This window comes from Scyliorhinus torazame, chromosome 18, assembly GCF_047496885.1.
Source record: "Scyliorhinus torazame isolate Kashiwa2021f chromosome 18, sScyTor2.1, whole genome shotgun sequence".
In the NCBI taxonomy this organism is placed as follows: Eukaryota; Metazoa; Chordata; class Chondrichthyes; order Carcharhiniformes; family Scyliorhinidae; genus Scyliorhinus; species Scyliorhinus torazame.
Genome location: NC_092724.1, coordinates 25,627,359 through 25,653,726, shown reverse-complemented (window position 1 = coordinate 25,653,726; position 26,368 = coordinate 25,627,359). Strand labels below are relative to the sequence as shown.

Genomic DNA, 26,368 nt, shown 5'->3' with positions numbered 1-26,368 from the left:
AATGATGCATTTAGCAGGGTGTTTCCTGGCACCTGCAGCGCCAAGAAACATTTTCCTATTCAACAGCACTTTGCAGGTTTATTTTTGGATTCTCTCCACCCAGGCCGCACTTGGGAGGGATTTCCTGCTGGAGAGCTGAAGCTAGGCGGTGGCCTAGAGGTATTGTCACTGGACTAGTAATCCAGAGACCCAGAGTACTCTGAGGATTCAGGTTCAAATCCCGCCACGGCAGATGGTGAAACTTTCAATTCAATAGAAATCTGGAATTAAAAGTCTAAAGATGACCATGAAACCACCCCCGCCACCACCCCCGCCACCCCAGCAATTAAAATTATCAGCTCCGTTCTCTAAATTCAAAGTCCTATTGTGCAAAGAGAAACAAGTATGAAAACATTCAACCTTGGCCATTAAATTGGTGCAGCTTAACTTGTGGTGTTTATGGTGGTGTTTATTTCACCATCGTTAATTTTGTAAGTTTGAAATTACGTTCTGTAATTAACTTTTGCAACTCTGTAGTTCTTTTCCATTTTAATATCTGTTAGTTGAACGTACTCTGTTATATTTAGCATTGTTATGTTTTTTATATAGACTTTGTGGAATTTTTGTATTAAACTATCCTGGAAGTTTAATTGGCTTATATCAGGCACTGACGTACAGCAAAAACATATTACAGCAAAGTCAACTGTGTTGGCAAAAACACATTGGGCAGGATTTAACTAAATGGGAACAACGTCCCATAGCGAGCGCATAAAGCCGCGTGTTTCCCTGCGCTCACAGCGGCGAGGACTTGGAAGGAGATTGAGGAGGACCCATTGCCAAAGAATGGAATAGCCCCAAATATTACATTGCTGCAGTGTTTCCATTCTTCCCTCCTCCTCAAACCAAAAAAAAGAGGGAGCGAGACAGTACTTTAGGAGAGCACCAGGCCGGCGAGGAGCACTCTTCTGAGTGTGGATTTAAGAAGGCTGCTGATTGGTGGGTACGTCCTTGTGAGTATTTTCAAACTATTAAAGTAATTTAATATTCGACAGAGGGTGGGGTTTGGTGTTCCTCCTGCGACACGTGGGCAATCATGAATGCTGACAGCATCCCTGACAATTATATCTGTGGGAAGTGTATTCAGTTGCACTTGCTGACTGAATGAATGGATTAGTTTGAGCAGCAGCTGGAGGTACTAAGGAGCAAACAAATGGCGGGAAGCATCATAGATGGGAGTTATAGAGACGTGGTCATACCCAAGGTACAGGAAGATGGATGGGTGACCTATAGACGGGCAGGCAGTGAGTCCAGGAGCCCCCTGTAGGTGACCCACTCTCTAAAAAGTATTCACTCCTGGATACTGAATGGGGGGATGGTCCATTAGTTGATACCAGCAGGAGCCGCAGTGGCACCATGACTGGCCCTGCTGTACAGAGGAGGGGGGGGGGCAAAGCATAATAGAGCAATACTAATTCGGGATTCGATAGCCAGGGGCACAGATAGGTGCTTCTGTAGTCATGAAAGAGACTCCAGGGTGGTGTGTTGCCTCCCTGATGCCAGGGTCATGGATGTCTCTGAGCGGGCACAGGGCATCCTGAAACAGGAGGGCAGACAGACAGATGCCATTGTCCACATTGGTACAAATGACATAGGCAGAAAGAACAGCAAGGTCCTGCAAAGACATTACAGGGCGTTAGGTAGTAAGATTAAAAAGGACTCTAGGGTCGTAATTTTAGGATGACTCCCTGTGCCACGTGCTAGTGTGGCTGGGAACAGAGAGATACTATAGTTTACACGTGGCTAAAGAGCTGGTGTAGTGGGGAGGGCTCCAGTTATGTGGATCATTGGGATGCCTTCCAGGGAAGGTGGGACCTGTACAAGAAGGACAGATCCCACATAAACTGGAGGGGCACCAATATCCTGGCCTGGAGGTTTGCTAATGTGGTTCGGGAGGTTTTAAACTAATATGGTAGGAGGGTGGGAACCGAAGCAGCTGGCCAGCAAGTGTAGAGACTGGGGAAGAACTTGAGGCAAAGACAAATATCGAGTGAGAGCAGACAGGAGGAAGTCACTGCACTCAGCTGGTCTGGAGGTCTGGAGTGCGTTTGCTTCAATGCAAAAAGTATAACAGGTAAAACGGGCGAACTTAGAGCCTGGATTAATGCTGGAAAGTATGATATTGTTGCTCCTATGGAGACATGGTTAAAGGGGGGCAGGACTGGCAGCTTAATATTCTGCGATATTGGTGTTTTAGACGAGACAGAGGGGAGTGGGGGAGTTGCATTACTGGTTAGGGAACATATCACAGCTGTGGTGAGGGAGGGTCTCTTAGGAGGGATCCTGCAGTGAGGCATTATGGGTAGAGCTCACAAATAGGGATGGTGCAATCACAATGTTGGGGTTGTACTATAGGCCTCCCAACAGCCAGCGGGATAATGAGGAACAGATATGTGGAATGATGTGAAAATAGCAGGGTTTTTGTGGTGGGTGATTTTAATTTCCCCCATATTTACTGGGATTCTCTTAGCGCAGGAGTTTGGATGGAGAGCAATTTGTTAGGTGTGTCCAGGAGGGTTTTTTGAAACAGTATGTTGATAGTCCAACCAGGGTGGGGCCCTTACTGGACCTGGTATTGAGGAATAAGTCGAGCCAGGTGACCAAAGTTTCAGTAGGAGAACATTTTGGGAATAGTGATCACAATTCCGTAAGTTTACGAATGCTCATGGATCAGGACAAGAGTGGTCCTCGAGTGAGGGTGCTAAACTGGGGGAAAAGCTAACGACAACAGAATTCGGCAAGAGCTGGAGAATGTGGATTGGGAGCGACTGTTTGAGGGTAAATCAACATTTGATACATGGGAGTCTTTTAAAGACCAGTGATTAGAGTGCAGGCCAGGCATCTCCCTGCGAAAACGAAGGATAGAAATGATTGGATTAGGGAACCGTGGATCACAGGGAAAATCGTGAGACTAGTCAAAAAGAAAGAGGAAGCATACATAGGGCACGATTCTCCCAAAAGGGAACAAAGTCCCTCAGCGAGAGCATTTAACCCCGTGTGTCATTCGGCCCATTGAGTCTGCACCGGCCCTTGGAAAGAGCACCTTAGCCAAGCCCACACCTCCCCCCTATCCCCACACCGCCACCCGATCCCCGTAACCCCACCTACCCTTTTTAGGACACTAGGGGCAATTTAGCATGGCCAATCCACCTAACCTGCACATCTTTGGACTGTGGGAGGAAACCGGAGCACTCGGAGGAAACCCACGCAAACACGTGGAGAACGTGCAAACTTGACAGTGACCCAGGGCCGGGATCGAACCTGAGACCTCGGCGCCGTGAGACAGCAGGGCTAACCACTGTGCCACTGTACTGCCCGTGGGCGAGATCCTTAATGAGTACTTTGCATCAGTATTCACCAAGGAGAGAGACATGACGGATTTGGAGGTTAGGGATGGGTATGTGAATGCTCTAGGACATGTCAGCATAATGAAGGAGGAAGTGTTGGATACCTTAAAATGCATGAAGGTAGACAAGTCCCCTGGGCTGGATGGGATAAAACCCAGGTTATTGTGGGAGTCAAGCGAGGAAATAGCTGGGGTCTTAACAGAAGTCTTTGCATCATCTTTGACCACAGGCGAGGTTCCAGAGGACTGGAAAATAGCTAATGTTGTCCCTTTGTTTAAGAAGGGAAGCAGGGATAATCTAGATAATTATAGGCTGGTGAGTGGTGGGGAACCTGTTGGAGAAGATACTGAGGGACAGGATTTATTCACATTTAGAAGCGAATGGACTTGTTAGTGATAGGCAACATGGTTTTGTGTGGGGAGGTCATGCCATGCCAACTTGATGGAGATTTTTGAAGAGGTGACAAAATTAATTGAAGAGGAAAAGGCTGCAGATGTCGCTTACATGGACTTTAATAAGGCCTTTGAAAAAGCCCCTCATGGCAGACTAGTACACAAGGTAATGTCGCATGGTGTGCTAGCTAGGTGGATAAAGAACTGGCTTGGCAACAGGAGACAAAGAGTAACCGTGTAACAGTTTTTCAGAATGGAGATCGGTAAGTGGTATTCCACAGGGATCAGTGCTGGGACCACTTTTGTTTGTAATATATATAAATGATCTGTGTAATGATATGCAGACACGTAACCAATGGGTCATCAGAACAGGACACAATCAATGGGTAATCAGGACACCAAGAGGTGGCATCACCACAAGAGGGCACCACACGACCACTATAAAAAGGACAAGGCACACAGGCCCTGCCCCTTTCCACCGGCAGAAACCTAGCGAGCAAGCCATGTGTGGTCAGCAGCACTGTCACACCATTCATCTGGTCTAGAGCAAGCTCACATAGTTAGTAGAGTATACTTTGTTACTAGAGTCAGATTAGTAGAGTGTAGAACTCATTTAGGAGCTTTGTTAATCGCTCAATAAATACGTTCAACTTACCTCAGAGACTGGAGTATCCTTCAGCAACGCCTACACCAAGTAGCGGCTTTTGTTACTCAAAGTAACATAACAACACGATCTGGAGGAAAATGTCGATGGTCTGATTAGCAAGTTTACAGTTGACACTAAGATATGTGGAGTTGCAGATAGTGAAGGAGACTGTCAGAGAATACAGCAGAATATAGATAGGTTAGAGAGTTAGGCAGAGAAATGGCAGCTGGAGTTCAATCTGGACAAATGCAAGCTGATGCATTTTGGAAGATCAAATTCATATACAGTAAATGGCAGAACCCTTAGGAGCATTGGCATACAGAGGGATCTGGATGTTCAGGTCCATAGTTCCATGGAAGTGGCAATGCAGGTAGGTAAGGTGGTCAAGGAGGCAGACAGCATGCTTGCCTTCATCGGCCGGGGCATTGAGTACAAGAGTTGGCAGGTCATGTTACAGTTGTATAAAACTTTAGTTAGGCCACATTTGGAATATTGCAGGTAGTTCTGGTCGCCACACTACCAGAAGGACGTGGAGGCTTTGAAGAGAATGCAACGAAAGTTGACCAGGATGTTGCCTGGCTTGGAGGGTGTTAGTTGTGAAGAGAGGTTAAACTCGGATTGTTTCCATTGGAAAGACAGAGCTGAGGGGAGACCTGATTGAGGTCTACAAATTACGATGGACAGGGTGAATAGTCAGAAGCTTTTTTCCAGGGTGGAAAACTCAATTACAAGGGGGCACAGGTTCAAGGTGAGAGGGGAAAAGTTTAGGGGAGAAGTGCGAGGAAAGTTTTTCACGCAGAGGGTGGTGGGTGCCTGGAACACGTTGCCAGTGGAGGTGGTGGAGGCGGGCACGATAGTAATGTTTAAGATGTATCTTGATAGGCACATGAACAGGCGGGGAATGAAGGGATGCTGATAGTTTGGGAAATAAGTAGCGGGTCTCAATAAGGAAACTGGATCGGTGCAGGCTTGGTGGGCTGAAGGGTCTGTTCCTGTGCTATAATGTTCTTTGTCCTCTTTGTGCTTTGCGCATTGTTGTGACGATGCAGCAGTTTCATGTCAAGCATGTTGCAAACTGTACATCCGTTCTGCCTGTCAGCTTCATAGAGGCACGTTTGGAATACAAGGCATATGGCCAGCTGTAACTGGAACGCATGACAGGATTTAAATTCTTGGCACTAATATTGATCCCAGCTCCTCCCTTCTCCTGGGTTCCACTCTACATTTAAGAAAACTCAGAAGCATTTTTACTCAGTGGCAGAGTTACAGCTGGTGTGGGACAGACAGTCGGAAAGGGAGTGTAGATTTAATCAATTCTCTCTCCATTCTTCAACATGGGTGAGTGACCAAATTATTCACGGGACTGTTTAAAATGCAACTACTTACAGAAGGTAATGAAATGTAGTATTATGCAGTTCAGTTAAGAAGCGTATTTGTATCTCCGTGTCAAACACCATTTAATGACAATTTGTGCTTGTGTTTGACTTTGTGAGATAAAGGGGAACAATGGACTCTTTCGGAATACATTGGAAATCACATGTGATTCCCAGACCGAAAACAGGATAAGGTCAAGGATGCATTCAACAGAAGCAGGAACTAGTGGAAGCATTCAACACATCAGCCTGTACGTGTGGAGAAAACAGTGGGGTTCGTATCTCAGCTGTGGTCCCACGTTTGCCCGAGTGGTGGCTTTTATGCTCTGAACATTAACCCATCTGTTCTCTGCGCAGTTACTGGGTGATACTTCACTCTACTTTCTGTTGCCGATGTTGAACAGCTTGTATGTGCTTCATTTTCAGTTCCCGCACATGCCCTGTACACGTCAGGTAAAATATATCAAATTCCCTTTGATTAATTGTTGATAGGCTGGGGGTGGTTAGGCTTAGAGTGAGGGTTATTGGCATTCAGCTGAGGGGTAGGGTTTAGGGGTTGGCAGAAATGGGGGACCGCCCCCTCTCATGCTTGGGTATTCCAGCTCTAGGGGTTTTAGCAGATGGTTCTGCCACCTTTTCTTCATGTCCAACTTTCTTGTCTGCCTAGAGTATTTTGACTTCAGAAATTTTCTGTGGTTGCCTTCTGTTGAAGAAAAAAATAGTAAGCACTTCAGGTTTTCGCAAAAGGTCCTTTATTTAACACAAAGTTCGTGGAGGGAATTAGAATGACTGCAGTCTTTCCAAATGTCCCTGCTTTACAAAGGTAAGGCGAGTAATTTATATAATATCATAAGCAATATCTAGGACAGAGAGGCATTCTTGAGATTAAACAAGGAGACAGAAAGTGAGCAAAGTTTAATAACAGGCCTTGAGTTTCTCGCCTAAGCAAAACAATGTGTAGCTGTACACCTGTTTCCATGGTGTGACCTTCCGACTGTTTCATACAGAACTTCAAACTTTTTGACTAAAAATAAGGCTATGTATCCATCATGCTTCGCTAAGTGCCTATTTCCATGAAATATAGTCAAGCAGCTGATTAAAATAATACAAGGTATTTAAGGCAGCTAATCTGCTAACTAAAGTCCCTTCTATACCTTCCCTCCCTGGTTTTGCTGGTCCGGCCTTTATTTCCAGGTGTTTATAATAATAATCTTTATTGTCACACGCAGGCTTACATTAACACTGCAATGAAGTTACTGTGAAAAAAATCCCCTAGTCGCCACATTCCGGCGCCTGTTTGGGTACACAGAAGGAGAATTCAGAATGTCCAAATTACCTAACAGCGCATCTTTCGGGACTTGCGGGCGGAAACCGGAGCACCCGGAGGAAACCCACACTGACACAGGGAGAATGTGCAGTCTCCGCGCAAATAGTGACCCAAGCCGGGAATCGAACCTGGGACCCGGGCACTGTGAAGACATAGTGCTAATTGCATCTCCTATGCTCTCTTGTATTGTTTCCGAGTGCCTTTTGTTTTGGGTTGGTCCACAATAGGACAATAGGGTTTGGGGTGGGGGCTGAGAGAGATGAAGTTGGATGGGAGGGTAGAGAGAGTCAAGGACAAGGTTAGGGTGTTAGTGTTAGGGTATTAGCATTAGGGTTAGATTATTAAGGTTGAGGTTATTATGGTTAAGGTTAGGATTTTAGTGTTCGGTATTTGGGTTTGGGTTAGGGTTAGGGCTAGAATCAGGGTTAGGGTGCAGAGATAGAGGACGTTGTTTAGAAACTGCCAGTATTTTAGCAGGAATAAGGGGAATTTTCAGTGAGGGAGGGTCTGTCAAGAATGGAATAGCATCTCATAGAGCCAGAGTTCTATTCCGTCAACACTGCTTGGCTATACTCTCAGATGTGAGAGTGGGCTGGTGGACACTGCATTCTAAGCAGCATTGTATGAGGCTGGGTGGATCATGACTGAACCCATCATAATAATTGCCAATTCTGCTACATATCAATTTTGTAAACAGCGACAAGTTACCAAATGATAAAATAGCAAATTGAAATTCTGCCAGTCTATTGAATGCAACAAAATGGCTATTTGGCCCACTGTGTCTGGACTAGCATGAGGCTATAGTAATACCAAACCAATCTCACTTGCCACAGATCTGCATCAGTTCCAAACTAATCCCATTGCCCCATCTCTCCCCATAGCACTGTATCAATCCCAAACTAATCCCACTGCCCCACTCTCTCCCCATAGCCCTGTATCAATCGCAAACTAATCCCACTGCCCCACTCTCTCCCCATAGCACTGTATCAATCCCAAACTAATCCCACTGCCCCACTCTCTCCCCATAGCCCTGTATCAATCCCCAAACTAATCCCACTGCCCCACTCTCTCCCCATAGCACTGTATCAATCCCAAACTAATCCCACTGCCCCACTCTCTCCCCATTGCCCTGTATCAATCCCAAACTAATCCCACTGCCCCACTCTCTCCCCATTGCCCTGTATCAATCACAAACTAATCCCACTGCCCCACTCTCACCCCATAGCACTGTTTCAATCCCAAACTAATCCCACTGCCCCACTCTCTCCCCATTGCCCTGTATCAATCCCAAACTAATCCCACTGCCCCACTCTCTCCCCATTGCCCTGTATCAATCGCAAACTAATCCCACTGCCCCACTCTCACCCCATAGCACTGTATCAATCCCAAACTAATCCCACTGCCCCACTCTCTCCCCATAACACTGTATCAATCCTATACTAATCCCACTGCCCCACTCTCTCCCCATAGTCCTGTATCAATCCCAAACTAATCCCACTGCCCCACTCTCTCCACATAGCCCTGTATCAATCCAAAACTAATCCCACTGCCCCACTCTCTCCACATAGCCCTGTATTATTCCAAAACTAATCCCACTGCCCCACCCTCTCCCCATTGCCCTGTATCAATCCAAAACTAATCCCACTTCCCCACTCTCTCCACATAGCCCTGCATCAATCCCAAACTAATCCCACTGCCCCACCCTCTCCCCATTGCCCTGTATCAATCGCAAACTAATCCCACTGCCCCACTCTCTCCCCAGAGCACTGTATCAATCCAAAACTAATCCCACTGCCCCACTCTCTCCCTATTGCCTCGTATCAATCCAAAACTAATCCTACTGCCCCACTCTCTCCACATAGCCCTGCATCAATTCCAAACTAATTCCACTGCCCCACTCTCTCATCCATAGTCCTGTATCAACCCCAAACTAATCCCACTGCCCCATTCTCTCCCCATAATCCTATTTCACTCTAAAATTAATCCCACTGCCCCACTCTCTCCCCATAGCCCTGTATCAATTCCAAACTAATCCCACTGCCCCACATTCTCCCCACATCCCTGGATCAATCCCAAAATAATCACATTGCCCCCCTCTTTCTACCGCCCTATATAAATCCCAAACTAATCACCCTGCTCCGCTATCACCCAATAGCCCTGTATCAATTCCCAATAAAACCCACTGCCCCACTCTCTTCTAATGATCCTGCATTAATCCCAAACTAACCCACTGCTCCACTCTCTCCCCATAGCCCTGTATCAATCTCCAATTTATTCCATTACCCTGTTCTTTCCCAATAGTCCTGTATCAATACCACTGCCGCACTCCCTCCCTATAGCCCTGTATCAATCCCAAACTAATTCCACTGTCTCTCCCTCTCTCTCCCGATAGCCCTGTATCACCCCAAACTAATCCCAATGCCCTGCTCTTGCCTTATAGTCCCGTATCAATCAGATGGTAAATGGGGTCTCTGTTGGTGAAAGATAAGCAAAGAAAATGTCTTAAACAACTTTCTCTCCGAATATTCTTAAATGATCAATGTGTTTGAAAATGATTCCAATAAGAAGGTACGTGTGTTGAACTACCTCTTTTCACTATATGGGTGCATTCAAGCTGTGGATTTGAGCTGGTTACAGGCCGCACAGCTATCACTTACCAGTCAGGCAGCTCTTTACTTTGCTGGCAACAGTGAGTCATTTTAAATTATTTCGGAGCTGGAACTTGCTGGCAGCTTGCCTTAACTCTTTAATTCCCTGTCTCAACAGCCATCAACGTAAGCTGGTGAGGCACAATCAATTACACAAAGACGAGAGTTGGATGCAATCGAGGCTTTATTACACTAAGGTGTGTGGCCTCCTACAGCAGCTGGTTTATTACACTAATATGTGTGGCCCCCTACAGCAGCTAGCGAAATGGCTGCTGTACGGGGAGCACACATATTTATACTCCGCCTACTGGGCGGAGCCAGCAGGCAGGGAACTACCCCCGTACCTGTAGTACAGGGCCTTACCGTAAAGCACCTACACCGACATCCTCTATATACAATGTATACATCAGTGGTGACTACTACAGCCGGCCTATTTAAGTAGGTAATATGAGATTCCAAAAATATTAGTCCAAAATGATATAAAATCCTAAAATTAATATATTATCAGGATCTTGAGGCTTGACAATTCCCTTGATAGCCTGACAATTCCAATGCGATTTCTACTCTTTATCCACATTCATACCGACTTTTAACAATCCCAAATGACACTTGACCTCTCCCGGGACCTATCCAAAAGGGTACCCAAACTCTCCAAAGGACTTTGGCATTGTTAGACCTTCCTGTAAGGTCTACAACTCACAAGTCAACCCCCCAACCCCCACCCCCACCCCCTCCATCTCCTCCATTTTGGCAAAGCCAGAAGCTGTCCCTGTCGTGGTGAAAATCAGGCCGATACTGATCTAGAAAATTCTCCTGAGCGCGTTTTGAAACTCTTGCCCCACTCTGCTATTACATTTCCGGCCACCACTTTAGATCTCCCGTCATAACTGTTCTTCAGTCATTCCCGTAACAGCCTCCTCAGCCTCCCCGAACAGGCGCCGGAATGTGGCGACTAGGGGCTTTTCACGGTAACTTCATTTGAAGCCTACTTGTGACAATAAGCGATTTTCATTTCATTTTCATTTTTCATTTCATTGGTTCAGACTCGGAGTCTGGGAAAGCCCAGATGACAACGGCGGGACTGGGAGATCCTACCATCAGCCAATGCCGGGCAGCCCTCCGTGGCACGGGGGCAGGAGGGGGGCAGAAAATCCCACCCAAAATCCCACAGGGATATTGGGGGTTGATCATTGGGTGACCAATCAGTGATTCCTGATTTGATGGGGTTCACTGCCAGGAGAGGGACCCCATGTAGAACACAATGAGTCAAACATGTATAACCCAGCTCCTTCACATTGTCCAATCAGTTATGAATCTAAAATTCTTTCATTGTAAATCAGTACTTAGAACATACATAGAACATAGAACATTACAGTGCAGTACAGGCCCTTCGGCCCTCGATGTTGCTGGTTTATACAGTGCGTTCTCCAGCTCCTCTTGAGATTTGACACTCCCATAGTGCGAAGGAAGGTTCTGTCGTTGTGGCTGGGGACAAATTGCATCATTTCACAATGATGATAGACAAATGGCTGTGAAAACTACAATAAAAACCAAAAGGAATAAACAATCTGCTTCACATTTTTAGCTGAAAGTGACGAGCCGTGGGCGGGAGGCATTGCTGCAGCACCGGCTCCAGGTTTGTCCGCAGTTATAATAAACGACCAGAACAGACCTCAACTGATCAATCCCTTCACCACAACGTTGATCCCGGCCTTTTACATCCTTGTGTTCGTCATCGGGCTCCCAGCAAATGCTCTGGCCCTTTGGACAATGGCTGCAAAAAGCAAGAAGCCTTCCACCATCTTCCTGATCAACCTGGCCGCAGCCGACCTTCTGCTGATCCTGGTGCTGCCGCTCAAGATCTCCTACCACCTCCTGGGCAACGACTGGCTCTTTGGCGAGAGTCTCTGTCGGGCGATGACCGCCTTCTTCTACGGGAACATGTACTGCTCCATCCTGCTGCTCACCTTCATCAGCATCGACAGATACTTTGCTCTGGTCCACCCATTCCTCTCCAGGCGCTTCAGGGACAATAGATCTGTCCTTGGTCTTTGTGTTGCCATTTGGGTTACAGTTGTTCTCTTTGTTTTGCCTTTTCTTTCAGTTCAGCAGTCATATGAGATCCGAGATCTAAACATCACCACCTGTCATGATGTGTACCTGGAGGATAAACAGATTGTGTATTTCTATTACTGGTTAATTGTTGTGCTATTAGGATTTCTCATTCCAAGCCTCACCACTATATTTTGTTACAGTGTTGTAATCAGGTCTTTAACAGTTAATGATATAAAGTACAAAAAGGCGGCAAAAATCACTCTTTTAGTACTCTTTATATACCTAGTGTGTTTCACCCCCAGTAATATAGTGCTGCTGGTGCACCAATGGACCCCTGAGCTCCATAAATATTACATGTTCTTACTGTCTCTCAGCAGCTTTAACAGCTGCTTCGACCCCTTCCTCTATTATTATATTTCTGAGGATTGTAGAAACCGAGTGAGAAAGATGTTCAGTTTTCAGACTGTTGGTTCCAGCTTGAAATTCTGGCCGTCCACGAGACTGGAATTAATTTCTTCCACGCTTTCTTCACTCCGTTCCTCAATTCAGACAAGAAAACCCTCAGCCTGAGCCACCGTAAACCGTATTTAGCTACTTTGAAGCCAGGGCAGCGGCAGAGGGGGTTGCTTTAACTCACATCAGCACATGTTAGACAGAGACATAAGGGGCAACACACTTCCGCACCTCAAACATTCTGTCAGCTGCACATGTAAACCGACTGAATGTATATTTATTTTTTCAATGTTTTTTTCGTTCTCAGGGTTGCCAAGTCTGTGTGCCGAGTGGACAGGGCAGGCCCTTAATCCAACTCCTTGCTTGCTCCAAAAAACAAATTCATATTGAATCCAATTCATGCTCTCCACAAGAGAGGCACATGAAGACATAGACAAACTTGCTGAGGTAAATCAGTTAGCCTTCAGTAGACAGAGTTGAGAGGGACCATTGCTTGTGAGTCGCAACTCATAGAACCCATAGAATCCCTACGGTGGAGAAGGAGGCTATTCGGCCCGTCGGGTCTGTACCGACCCGCTGAAACAGCTCCCTGCCTAGGCCCATACGCCACCCACCCCCTCCCTCCCCGCCCTATACCTGTAACCCCAACCAATCCTTGGACACCAAGGGAAGATTAACGTGGCCAATTCAATTAATCGGCACATCTTTGGTCTGTGAAGGAAACCGGAGTACCCGGAGGAAACCCACGCAGACACGGGGAGAATGTGCAAACTCCACACAATCGCGGGGTTGGCGGCATCAAGCCCAGGTCCCCGGCGCTATGAGGCAGTAGTGCTAACCACTGTGCCAGAGATATGCTGCAGTGAATTTTACAGACTGTCCACCTCCAGTGGAGAATCAAAACTAACATTTACCAGAATCCTTAGTTGACGATGTTCATTGGGTTCTATGTAATAAAGTACAGGGCAGCAGGGTAGCACAAGTGGATAGCACTGTGGCTTCACAGCGCCAGGGTCCCAGGTTCGATTCCCCCGCTGGGACACTGTCTGTGCGGAGTCTGCACGTTCTCCCCATGTCTGCGTGGGTTTCCTCCGGGTGCTCCGGTTTCCTCCCACAGTCCAAAGACGGGCAGGTTAGGTAGATTGGCCATGATAAATTGCCCCTAGTGACCAAAAAGGTTAGGAGGGGTTATTGGGTTACGGGGATAGGCTGGAAGTGAGGGCTTAAGTGGGTCGGTGCAGACTTGATGGGCCGAATGGCCTCCTTCTGCACTGTATGTTCTATGTTCAAAATGGAGGAGCAAAAAACACCCGGAAGGCTTGTTCAGTTGTGCAAATTCTATCAATATGCCAGAGGCAAACGAGGGGGAAACACAACTGATGTCCAGTGTTGGGATTTACTGTTACTACAAATTGTATGAGACTGGTTTACTTTTGAATTGAGGCCAGTTTTGAAATAATATAGCCTCCGAAGCAAAGACCAGTGAAGAACAGTTACACAAAAATGCCATGGTGGTGGGATTATATTGATGCAGAATCAGAATCTGAGAAGGTTACATTGGAAGGTTACATTTATCAAAAATCAAAATTTTTTACAACATAAGCCACATTTGTTTGTGGTTTTCAGGAATCTCTATCACATATTGGAATGGGAGAAAAATGATCAATGTAAAAATGTTGCACCCTGCTGCTGGTGTAATTTAATGCTGTGTGTTTTAATTGAGCAAATTGAAACTGCAGCTTTTAAAAAAAAGAAAACTTGCGAATCATAGAATGCCCATCGTGCAGAAGGAGGCCATTCGGCCCATCGAGCCTGCACCGACCCTCCGAAAGAGCACTCCACCCAGGTCCACTCCTCCGCCCACTCTGCTCTATCCCTGCAACCCTGTAATCTAACCTGTACATCCAAGATACTAAGGGGCAATTTAGCATGGCCATTCCACCCAGCCTGCACATCTTTTGGCTAAAGGTTGGTTATCATATATATTTAATTTGCATAAATTTGCTTTAGTTTGACTATATATTTCTGTTTATTAATTCCAAGCTGTTATGTGAGTCCTTATTAAAATGCGTTTTTATAAAGTGTTTCACACCGAGAGTTATTGATATTTTGTCAGAATCAGTTTAAACTTTGCTCAAATAACTCCAGTGGATTGGGACACATAATCATCGAATTTACAGTGCAGAAGGAGGCCATTCAGCCCATCGAGTCTGCACTGGTTCCTGGAAAGAGCACCCTACTTAGGCCCACGCCTCCACCCCATCCGCATGACCCCACCCAATCTATTGGACACTAAGGGGTGAATTAGCATGGCCGATCCACCTAACCTGCTCGTCTTTAGACTGTGGGAGGAAACCGGAACATCCGGAGGAAATCCACACAGACACGGAAGGAACGTGCGAACTCCACACAGGCAGTCATCGAGGCTGGAATTGAACCCGGGACCCTGGAGCTGTGAGGCTGCAGTGCTAACCACTGTGCCTCCCTAAATTGACACCACTCATTATTTTATTTTTTAAAAATATATTTATTAAAGTTTTTTAACACAATTCTTCTCCCTTACAAACAATAACCCCCCCCTCGTAACAAAAAAATAACGAGAAATCGCGCAGAGCAAGATATATACATGGCAAAATGATATATTTACACAGCTTTGTATACTGGCCCTCACCCGTACGTGCCAGTTTCCCCAACCCTTCATGATATCTCTTGCTCATCCACCCTCCCAGGCAGGCCCCCCTTCCCCCCCCCCCTCCCCCCCCTCCCAGGACGTCCACTCCACCCTCCCCCCCAAGGTTGCTGCTGCTGCTGACCGACCTTCCTCTAACGCTCCGCGAGATAGTCTAGGAACGGTTGCCACCGCCTGTAGAACCCCTGCGCAGACCCTCTCAAGGCGAACTTAATCCTCTCCAACTTTATGAACCCAGCCATATCATTTATCCAGGCCTCCAGGCTGGGGGGCTTTGCCTCCTTCCACATTAGCAAGATCCTTCGCCGGGCTACTAGGGACGCAAAGGCCAGAATGCCGGCCTCTTTCGCCTCCTGCACTCCCGGTTCATCCACTACTCCAAATATTGCTAGCCCCCAGCTTGGCTTGACCCGGACTTTCACCACCATAGATATTGCTCCCGCCACTCCTCTCCAGAACCCCTCCAGTGCCGGGCTTGACCAAAACCTATGGACATGGTTCGCCGGGCTCCCTGAGCACCTTCCACATCTGTCCTCTACCCCAAAGAACCTACTCAACCTCGCCCCCGTCAAGTGCGCTCTGTGGACCACCTTAAATTGTATCAGGCTGAGCCTGGCACACGAGGAGGAGGAATTAACCCTACCTAGGGCATCAGCCCACAGACCTTCCTCGATCTCCTCCCCCAGCTCCTCCTCCCATTTACCCTTCAACTCTTCTACCAGCGCTTCCCCCTCTTCTTTCAACTCCTGGTGTATTTCCGACACCTTGCCCTCCCCGACCCAGACACCCGAGATCACCTTATCTTGAACTTCTTGTGCCCTCACCTGCATATATCTAAAGGCATTTCCCGGGGTAACTCGAACTTCTCCTCCAGTGCCCCTAGGCTCGCAAACGTCCCGTCGATGAACAGGTCCCCCATTCTTCCAATCCCCGCCCAATGCCAGCTCTGGAACCCCCCGTCCATCTTCCCCGGGACAAACCGGTGGTTACCCCTGATCGGGGACCACACCGATGCTCCCATTGCACCCCGGTGCCGTCTCCACTGGCCCCAGATCCTTAGCGTTGCCGCCACCACCGGGCTCGTGGTATACTTTGTCGGCGAGAGCGGCAGCGGTGCCGTCACCAATGCCCCCAGGCTCGCTCCTTTACAGGACGCCATCTCCATCCTCTTCCATGCCGCCCCCTCTCCCTCCATAACCCACTTGCGGATCATCGCCACATTTGCTGCCCAGTAGTAGCTCCCCAGGTCTGGCAGCGCCAACCCTCCTCAGTCCCTACTGCGTTCCAGGAACCCTCTCCTTACTCTCGGGGTCTTATTCGCCTACACAAACCCCATAATACTCCTGCCTACTCTCTTAAAAAAGGCCTTAGTGATCACGATGGGAAGGCACTGAAACACAAACAGAAACCTCAGAAGGACCACCATTTTGACCGACTGCACTCTACCCGCCAGCGAAAGCGGTAACATGTCCCATCTTTTGAAATCCTCCTCCATTTGCTCCACCAACCTCGTCAGATTCAGTTTATGTAGGGTCCCCCAACTCCTGGCTATCTGGATCCCCAGATACCTAAAGCTCCCCTCCGCCCTCCTCAGCGGTAGGTCCCCTATCCCTCTTTCTTGGTCCCCCGCCTGTAATACAAAGAGCTCACTCTTCCCTACATTGAGCTTATAGCCCAAAAACTCCCCAAACTCCCTTAGAGTCTGCATGACCTCCACCATCCCCTCCATTAGGTCCGCCACGTACAGCAACAGGTCATCCGCATATAGCAACACCCGATGCTCTTCTCCCCCTCGGACCACCCCCCTCCATTTATTAGACTCCCTCAATGACATGGCCAATGGTTCGATCGCCAATGCGAACAACAGGGGGGACAGGGGGCACCCCTGCCTCGTCCCTCGGTACAGTCGAAAGTACTCCGACCTCCGCCGGTTTGTCACTACACTCGCCACCGGGGCTCTGTAAAGGAGCCTAACCCAATTGATAAACCCTACCCCGAACCCAAACCTATGCAGCACCTCCCAGAGATACTCCCACTCTACTCGGTCAAAGGCCTTCTCCGCCTCCATAGCTGCCACTATCTCCGCCTCTCCCTCCTCCGATGGCATCGTTATCACGTTTAAGAGCCGCCGCACATTGGTGTTTAGTTGCCTGCCCTTTACAAATCCCGTCTGGTCCTCGTGGATTACCCCCGGGACACAGTCCTCGATCCTCGTGGCTAGCACTTTTGCCAGCAACTTTGCATCCACATTGAGGAGCGAGATCGGCCTGTACAATCCACATTGCAGTGGGTCCTTGTCCCGCTTTAGGATCAAAGAAATTGTCGCTTCCGACATTGTCGGGGGCAGGGTCCCCTCCTCTCTTGCCTCATTAAAGGTCCTCACCAGTAGCGGGGCCAACAGATCTGCGTACTTCCTGTAGAACTCCACCGGGAATCCGTCCAGTCCCGGGGCCTTCCCCGCCTGCATGCTCCCCAAACCCTTGCTCAGCTCCTCCAACCCAATTGGTGCCCCCAAACCAGCCACCTCTTTCTCCCCCACCCTCAGGAATCTCAGCTGATCTAGGAATCGTCTCATCCCCTCTTCCCCCGCTGGGGGCTGGGATCTGTACAGCTCTTCATAAAAGGCCTTGAATACCTCGTTTATTTTCGTCACACTCCGAACCGTGGCTCCCCTTCCATCTTTGACTCCCCCTATTTCCCTCGCTGCCATCCTCTTACGGAGCTGGAGTGCCAGCATCCGACTAGCCTTTTCCCCATACTCGAAGGTCGCCCCTTGCGCTTTCCTCCACTGTGCCTCCGCCTTCCCTGTGGTCAACAGGTCAAACTCCGTCTGGAGCCGTCGTCTTTCCCCAAGTAATCTTTCCTCTGGGGCCTCTGCGTATCTCCTGTCCACTCTCAAAATCTCCCCGACTAACCTCTCCCTTTCCATACCCTCTGTCTTCTCCCTATGAGCCCGAAAGGAAATTAGCTCTCCCCTGATCACCGCCTTCAACGCTTCCCATACCACCCCCACCCGCACCTCCCCGTTGTCGTTGGCCTCCAAGTACCTTTCGATACACCCCCTCACCTTCCCACACACCACCTCGTCCGCCAGCAGTCCCACATCCAGCCGCCACAACGGGCATTGGTCCCTCTCCTCTCCCAGCTCCAGTTCCACCCAGTGCGGGGCATGGTCCGAAACGGCTATGGCCGAATACTCCGTCCCCTCCACCCTCGGGATGAGCGCCCTACCCAGAACAAAGAAATCTATCCGGGAGTAGGCTTTGTGTACGTGGGAGAAGAAAGAAAATTCCCTGGCCTGCGGCCTTGCAAACCGCCATGGGTCCACTCCCCCCATCTGATCCATAAACACCCTGAGCACCTTGGCCGCCGCCGGCCTCTTTCCAGTCCTTGATTTGGAGCGGTCCAGTGCTGGATCCAACACTGTATTGAAGTCCCCTCCCATTATCAGGCCTCCTATCTCCAGGTCCGGAATGCGCCCCAACATGCGCTTCATGAATCCTGCATCATCCCAGTTCGGGGCGTATACGTTTACCAACACCACCCACGTCCCTTGCAGCCTACCGCTCACCATTACATATCGCCCTCCATTGTCCACTACAATAGTCTTGGCCTCAAATGACACCCGCTTTCCCACCAATATTACCACCCCTCTATTCTTCGCGTCCAGTCCCGAGTGGAATACCTGTCCTACCCATCCCTTTCTTAGCCTGACCTGGTCCGCCACCTTCAGGTGTGTCTCTTGGAGCATGGCCACGTCCGCCTTCAGTCCCTTTAAGTGCGAAAACACTCGAGCCCTCTTCACCGGCCCATTCAGGCCCCTCACATTCCAGGTTATCAGCCGGATTGGAGGGGCTCTCACCCCCCCCCCCCCCCCAACGCCCCGCCGACCAGCCATCTCCTTTTCTGGGCCAGTCCCGTGTCCACGCCTCCCTCACCCTCCAGTCCCCCAGAGGGGGGATCGCCGTCCCGACCACCTCTTCTGTGTCCCATTCCCTTTCGGCCAGTGCAGCAGCAACCCTTCCCCCCCCGCTTCCCCCCTCCCCCCCGCGAGATCCCTGTCTCGCTTTTTTGCTCCCCCCATGTCACTCCCGTAAGTCAGCTGACGCCTGCTGACCCTGGCTTCCCCCGCCATCCCATTGACCTCCCCGCGTGGGAGTCTCCCAATCCATATGCATTCCTTTGTTCCCCTTCCCGCCTTTCCAAAGCCCGCTCCGCCCCCTCTGGCGCAGCTCCTGTCTCTCTCCCCCAGCCCATGTAACAATTCCTGCACGTGATTGACCCCCTATATACAACAACCATCACACATCAAACCCCAAAACATCCCCCCCACCCTCACAAACCCTCAGTTAGAGTCCAACTTTTCGGCTTGTACAAAGGTCTTCAGGCGTTTCGAAGTAATAGTGTTGGCCCTTGTATGTGACCCACAGTCGCGCTGGCTGCAGCATTCCGAATTTCACTTCTTTCCGGTACAACGCCGCTTTGGCCCGGTTGAAACCCGCTCTCCGCTTTGCAACCTCCGTGCTCCAGTCCGGGTATATTCGGATCTCTGCATTGTCCCACTTACTGCTCCGCTCCCTCTTGGCCCATCTCAGGACCCACTCTCTGTCCGTGAACCGATGGAACCTCACCACCATCGCCCTTGGCGGCTCATTTGCCTGGGGCTTCGTCGCCAGCACCCGATGTGCCGCGTCCAACTCCAGCGGCCTCGAAGGGGCCTTCGTGCCCATCATCGCCTCGAGCATCGTGCTCGCGTATGCCCCGGCATCAGCCCCCTCCACTCCCTCAGGGAGACCCAGGATTCGCAGATTCTTTCTCCTCGACCTGTTTTCCAGGTCTTCGAGTCTTCCCGCCGACCTCTTGTGTAGTGCCTCGTTCTGTTCCACTCTCACCGCCAGGCCCACGAGCTCATCCTCGTTCTGACTGACTCTTTTCTGTACCTCCTGGATCTTAGCTTCGTGGGCCTTCTGGGTGATCCCGAGTCCTTCAACTGCCGAAAGCATAGGCGCCAACATCTCCTTGCGCATCTCCTCGCGCTGCTCCTCGAAGCAGCGCTTGATGAACTCCTGCAGCTCCCCTTTGTCCCTGGCCGCCGCCATTTTGTTTTCTTCCCCTCGCTTCTCCCGTTGCTCCAGTGCCGCTCCTTTGGCCGTTACACTTCTGGTCCGTTTCATAGAAGTTGGAGGGGGACCTCTCTCTTCCCTTCCCCATGGGCTGCGTCAAAAAATAAAAATTAAAAAAGTTCCGTTGGGGCTCCTCTAACGAGCCCGAAGGTCCGTGGTAGCGGGAGCTGCCGAATTGTGCGGCATAGCTCCGCATTGCTGCAACCGGAATTCGAGAGGGAATCCTTTTGGCAGTGTTCGCTTCACCAGTCTGCCCCCAAAAGTATATGAAAACTCCTGAAAAAGATCTGGGAGTCCGTTCCACACGGGAGCTGCTGAATGCGTGACCTACTCCTCCATGGCTGCCACCGGAAGCCTCGTCCCTGCTTCTTCAATGGCCTGGGTAGATCTTTTCACAGTTGTTCCCTCTGCTGCTAGAATTCACCTTTGATAGAGTCAAGTCAGATTGCAGCTTTAAGCTTGCCCTTCCCCCGCCTGCATGCTAGAAGAGGCCCTGTTTATCCTGTTGCAGCCTAATCTTTTACTGTTTCTGCCGGCTCTGGTAGCCAAAAGACATAACATTCCTGGGGGACACTGTCAGGGGAATGCTGCAGTCTTCTTCCCACACTGGGAAATGTCAAACAAATGCCGTTGGGGCCCTGTAAAAGAGCCCAAAAGTCCGTTCCAAGCGGGAGTTACCGAATATGCGACCTAGCTCTGCATAGCCGCACCCGCAAGTCCACACCACTCATTATTTGACACAATTTGACACCACTCATTATTTCCTTGTCCTTCAGGGTCAAGATGATCACTTTGCACCAGAGATTGAACATTAGATTAGCACTAAGGGGACCAACATTAACAGTAGCACCAAGACCAAGACCACCTCAGAAACCAAACACTAGAACCAACATCAACACAGCACCAAGACCAACACCAATGCAAGTCAACTGAAACACCAACATCAGCAGCAGCACCACCACAAAGACCACCCCACCACAGCACCAAAACCAACACCGACATCACCACCACCACAAAACATCACAGACAGAAACACCAACACCAACAGAAACACCAACAGCAACACCAGCATCAGCACCAACTCCAACATGAACACCAACATCAACACCAACATCAACATCAACACCAACATCAACACCAACATATGCACCAACACCAACATCAGCACCAATATCAGCACCAACACCAACATCAGCACCAACATCAACACCAACGTCAGCACCAACATCAACATCAAAACCAACACCAACATCAACATATGCACCAACACCAACATCTGCACCAACACCAACATCAGCACCAATATCAGCACCAACACCAACATCAGCACCAGCATCAACACCAACGTCAGCACCAACATCAACATCAAAACCAACACCAACATCAACACCAACATCAGCACCTACACCAACACCACCATCAACATCAGCACCAACATCAACACCAACATCAACATCAACATCAACACCAACATCAACACCAACATCAACTCCAATACCATCAACAGCACCAACACCAACGTCAACACCAACATCAACACCAAGACCATCATCAACACCAGCACCAACAACAACTTCAACACCATCATCAGCACCAACACCAACGTCAACACCAACATCAACACCAACATCAACACAAACACCAACACCAACAACAACACCAACACCAACACCAACACCAACATCAACACCAACATCAACACCAACATCAACACCAACACCACCACCAACAGCAACATCAACACCAACACCAACATCAACGCAAAAGCAACACCAACACCAACATCAGCACCAACACCAACACCAACACCAACATCAACACCAACACCAATATCAACACCAACATCAGCACCTACACCAACATCAGCACCAACCCCAACATCAACATCAGCACCAACATCAACATCAACATCAACACCAACACCAACATCAGCACCAACATCAACACCAACACCAACCCCAACATCAACACCAACACCAACATCAGCACCAACATCAACATCTGCACCAACACTAACATCAGCACCAATATCAGTACCAACACCAACATCAGCACCAACATCAACACCAACATCAACACCAACAACAACACCAACATCAACACAAACACCAACATCAACACCAACACCATCATCAACGCCAACAGCAACTCCAACACCATCATCTGCACCAACACCAACATCAACACCAACACCACCACCAACAGCAACATCAATATCAAAACTAACACCAACATCAATACCAACATCAGCACCGACACCAACACCAACATCAACATCAGCACCAACATCAACACCAACATCAACATCAACACCAACATCAACACCAACATCAACTCCAATACCATCAACAGCACCAACACCAACGTCAACACCAACATCAAGACCAACACCAACAACAACACAAACACCAACACCAACAACAACTCCAACACCATCATCAGCACCAACACCAACGTCAACACCAACATCAGAACCAACACCAACACCAACACCATCATCAACATCAACATCAACACCAACACCAACATCAACACCAACCCCAAAGTAACACCAACACCAACATCAGCACCAACATCAACACCAACACCATCATCAACATCAACACCAACACCAACACCAACATCAACACCAACCCAAAGTAACACCAACACCAACATCAGCACCAACATCAACACCAACCCCAACACCAACATCAGCACCAACCCCAACATCAACACCAACACCAATATCAACACCAACATCAGCACCTACACCAACATCAGCACCAACCCCAACATCAACATCAGCACCAACATCAACATCAACACCAACACCAACATCAGCACCAACATCAACACCAACACCAACCCCAACATCAACACCAACACCAACATCAGCACCAACATCAACATCTGCACCAACACTAACATCAGCACCAATATCAGCACCAACACCAACATCAGCACCAACATCAACACCAACGTCAGCACCAACATCAATATCAAAACCAACACCAACATCAACACTAACATCAACACAAACACCAACATCAACACCAACACCATCATCAACGCCAACAGCAACTCCAACACCATCATCTGCACCAACACCAACATCAACACCAACACCACCACCAACAGCAACATCAATATCAAAGCTAACACCAACATCAATACCAACATCAGCACCGACACCAACACCAACATCAACATCAGCACCAACATCAACATCAACACCAACATCAACACCAACATCAACTCCAATACCATCAACAGCACCAACACCAACGTCAACACCAACATCAAGACCAACGCCAACAACAACACAAACACCAACCCCAACATCAACATCAGCACCAACATCAACATCAACACCAACACCAACATCAGCACCAACATCAACACCAACACCAACCCCAACATCAACACCAACACCAACATCAGCACCAACATCAACATCTGCACCAACACTAACATCAGCACCAATATCAGCACCAACACCAACATCAGCACCAACATCAAAATCAACGTCAGCACCAACATCAATATCAAAACCAACACCAACATCAACACTAACATCAGCACCGACACCAACACCAACATCAACATCAGCACCAACAACAACATCAACACCAACATCAACACCAACATCAACTACAATACCATCATCAGCACCAACACCAACATCAACACCAACATCAACACCAACACCAACACCAACACCAACAACAACACCAACAACAACACCAACAACAACTCCAACACCATCATCAGCACCAACACCAACGTCAACACCAACATCAGCACTAACACCAACACCAACACCAACACCAACATCAACACCAACGCCAAAGCAACACCAACACCAACATCAGCACCAACATCAACACCAACACCAACACCAACATCAGCACCTACACCAACATCAGCACCAACCCCAACACCAACATCAGCACCAACCCCAACATCAACATCAACGCCAACAACAACATCAGCACCAACATCAACACCAACCCCAATATCAACACCAACACCAACATCAGCACCAACATCAACACCAACACCAACCCCAACATCAACATCAGCACCAACCCCAACACCAACACCTACATCAACACCAACACCAACAATAACACCAACATCAACACCAACACAAACATGAACAACACCAACACCAACATCAACATCAACACCAACATCAGCACCAACGTCAAAGGGTTTCGACTGTCCCCACCCTTCTTGACCGTACAAAAGTCTCTTTTTTCTTTTTGACGAGGTTCACAATAACCCTCGTTATCCAAGGCTCCCTAAACTTCTCATACTTATCCTTCGTTTTCTCAGGAATGTGACTTTCCTGAATCCTAATCAACTGTCGCTTGAAAGAGTTTTGCCATTTACGGTATATTTCCCCTCTATGTTAGACCTACTAAAATGCATCACCTCACATTTGTCCGGATTAAACTCCATTTGCCATTTCTCTGCCCAAGTGTCCAACCTATCTATGTCCTGCTGTATCCTCTGACAATCCTCAACACTATCTGCCACTCCACCAATTTTGGTGTCATCCACAAACTTACTAATCAGACCAGCTACTTTTGCCTCCAAATCGTTTATGTATACTACAAACAACAGAGGCCCCAGCACAGATCCCTGTGGAACACCATTAGTCGCAACCTTCCATTCATAAAAACACTCTTCTTTGCCTTCTGTTACCAAACCAGTTCTGTATTTATCTTACCACCTCACCTCTGATCCCATGTGACTTCACCTTTTGTACCAGTCTGCCATGAGGCACCTTGTCAAAGGCTTTACTGAAGTCCATGTAAACAATATCCACCGCGCTCCCCTCATTAATCATCTTTGTCGCATCCTCAAAAATCTCGATCAAGTTAGTGAGGCACAACCTCCCCTTTACAAAACCATGCTATTGTGAATGAGTCCTGTTGTTTCCAAATGGGTATAAATCCTGTCCCTGAGAATTCTCTCTAATAATTTACCAACTACCGACACGAGGCTCACCGGCCTATAGTTTCCAGAATTATCCCTGATACCTTTCTTAAGCACCGGACCACATTAGCTATTCTCCAGTCCTCAGGGATCTCACCTGTAGCCAATGAGGATACAAAGATATCAGTCAAGGCGCCCGGCAAATTTCCCCCCTTGCTTCCCTCAGTATTCTGGGGTAAATCCCATCTGGCCCAGAAGACTTATCGACCTTAATATCTTTTAAAAGACTCAATACCTCCTATTTTTCAATGTTAACATGATCCACACTGTCCACACACCTTACCCAAGAATCATCTTCCACAAAGTCCCTTTCTTTGGTGAACACTGAATCAAAGTACTCATTTAGTACCTCACCCAGTTCCTCTGGCTCAACACATAGATTCCCCCCACTGTCCATAAGTGGTCCAATCCTTTCCGTGGCCACCCTCTTGCTTTTTACATGTGAATAAAATTGGGATTCACCTTAATCCTACTTGCCAAGAACTTTTCATGACGCCTCCTAACTCTCCTAATTTCCCGCTTAAGTACCTTCCTACTTTTTTGATACTCCTGAAGGGTTTCGACTGTCCCCACCCTTCTAGACCGTACAAAAGTCTCTTTTTTCTTTTTGACGAGGTTCACAATAACCCTCGTTATCCAAGGCTCCCTAAACTTCTCATACTTATCCTTCGTTTTCTCAGGAATGTGACTTTCCTGAATCCTAATCAACTGTCGCTTGAAAGACTCCCACATGTCCGATGTTGATTTACCCTCCAACAGCCCCACCAATCCAAATTCTTCAATTCCTTTGAATTCTTGGGTAAGGTGTGTGGACAGTGTGGAAAGTTTAGAACAAAGAACAAAGACATGTACAGCACACGAACAGGCCCTTCGGCCCTTCAAGCCCGTGCCGACCATGTTGCCCGACTAAACTACAATCTTCTACACTTCCTGGGTCCGTATCCCTCTATTCCCATCCTATTCATGTATTTGTCAAGGTGCCCCTTAAATGTCACTATCGTCCCTGCTTCCACCACCTCCTCCGATAGCGAGTTCCAGGCACCCTCTACCCTCTGCGTAAAAAACTTGCCTCGTACATCTACTCTAAACCTTGCCCCTCTCACCTTAAACCTATGCCCCCTAGTAATTGACCCCTCTACCCTGGGGAAAAGCCTCTGACTATCCACTCTGTCTATGCCCCTCATAATTTTGTAGACCTCTATCAGATCTCCCCTCAACCTCCTTCGTTCCAGTGAGAACAAACCGTGTTTATTCAACCGCTCCTCATAGCTAATGCCCTCCATACCAGGCAAC

General features: G+C 48.4%; 1 protein-coding gene across 1 annotated transcript; it reads left to right on the top strand.

The window, feature by feature from the left end:
* The first annotated feature begins 5,614 nt into the window (after nt 1-5,614).
* On the top strand, nt 5,615-14,361 carry LOC140395058 (proteinase-activated receptor 3-like). The gene is made up of 2 exons (XM_072482415.1): nt 5,615-5,759; nt 11,355-14,361. Exons 1-2 carry the CDS (start codon nt 5,756-5,758, stop codon nt 12,392-12,394), a joined length of 1,044 nt encoding a protein of 347 aa, XP_072338516.1. The 5' UTR covers nt 5,615-5,755; the 3' UTR covers nt 12,395-14,361.
* Nucleotides 14,362-26,368: the final 12,007 nt, after the last annotated feature.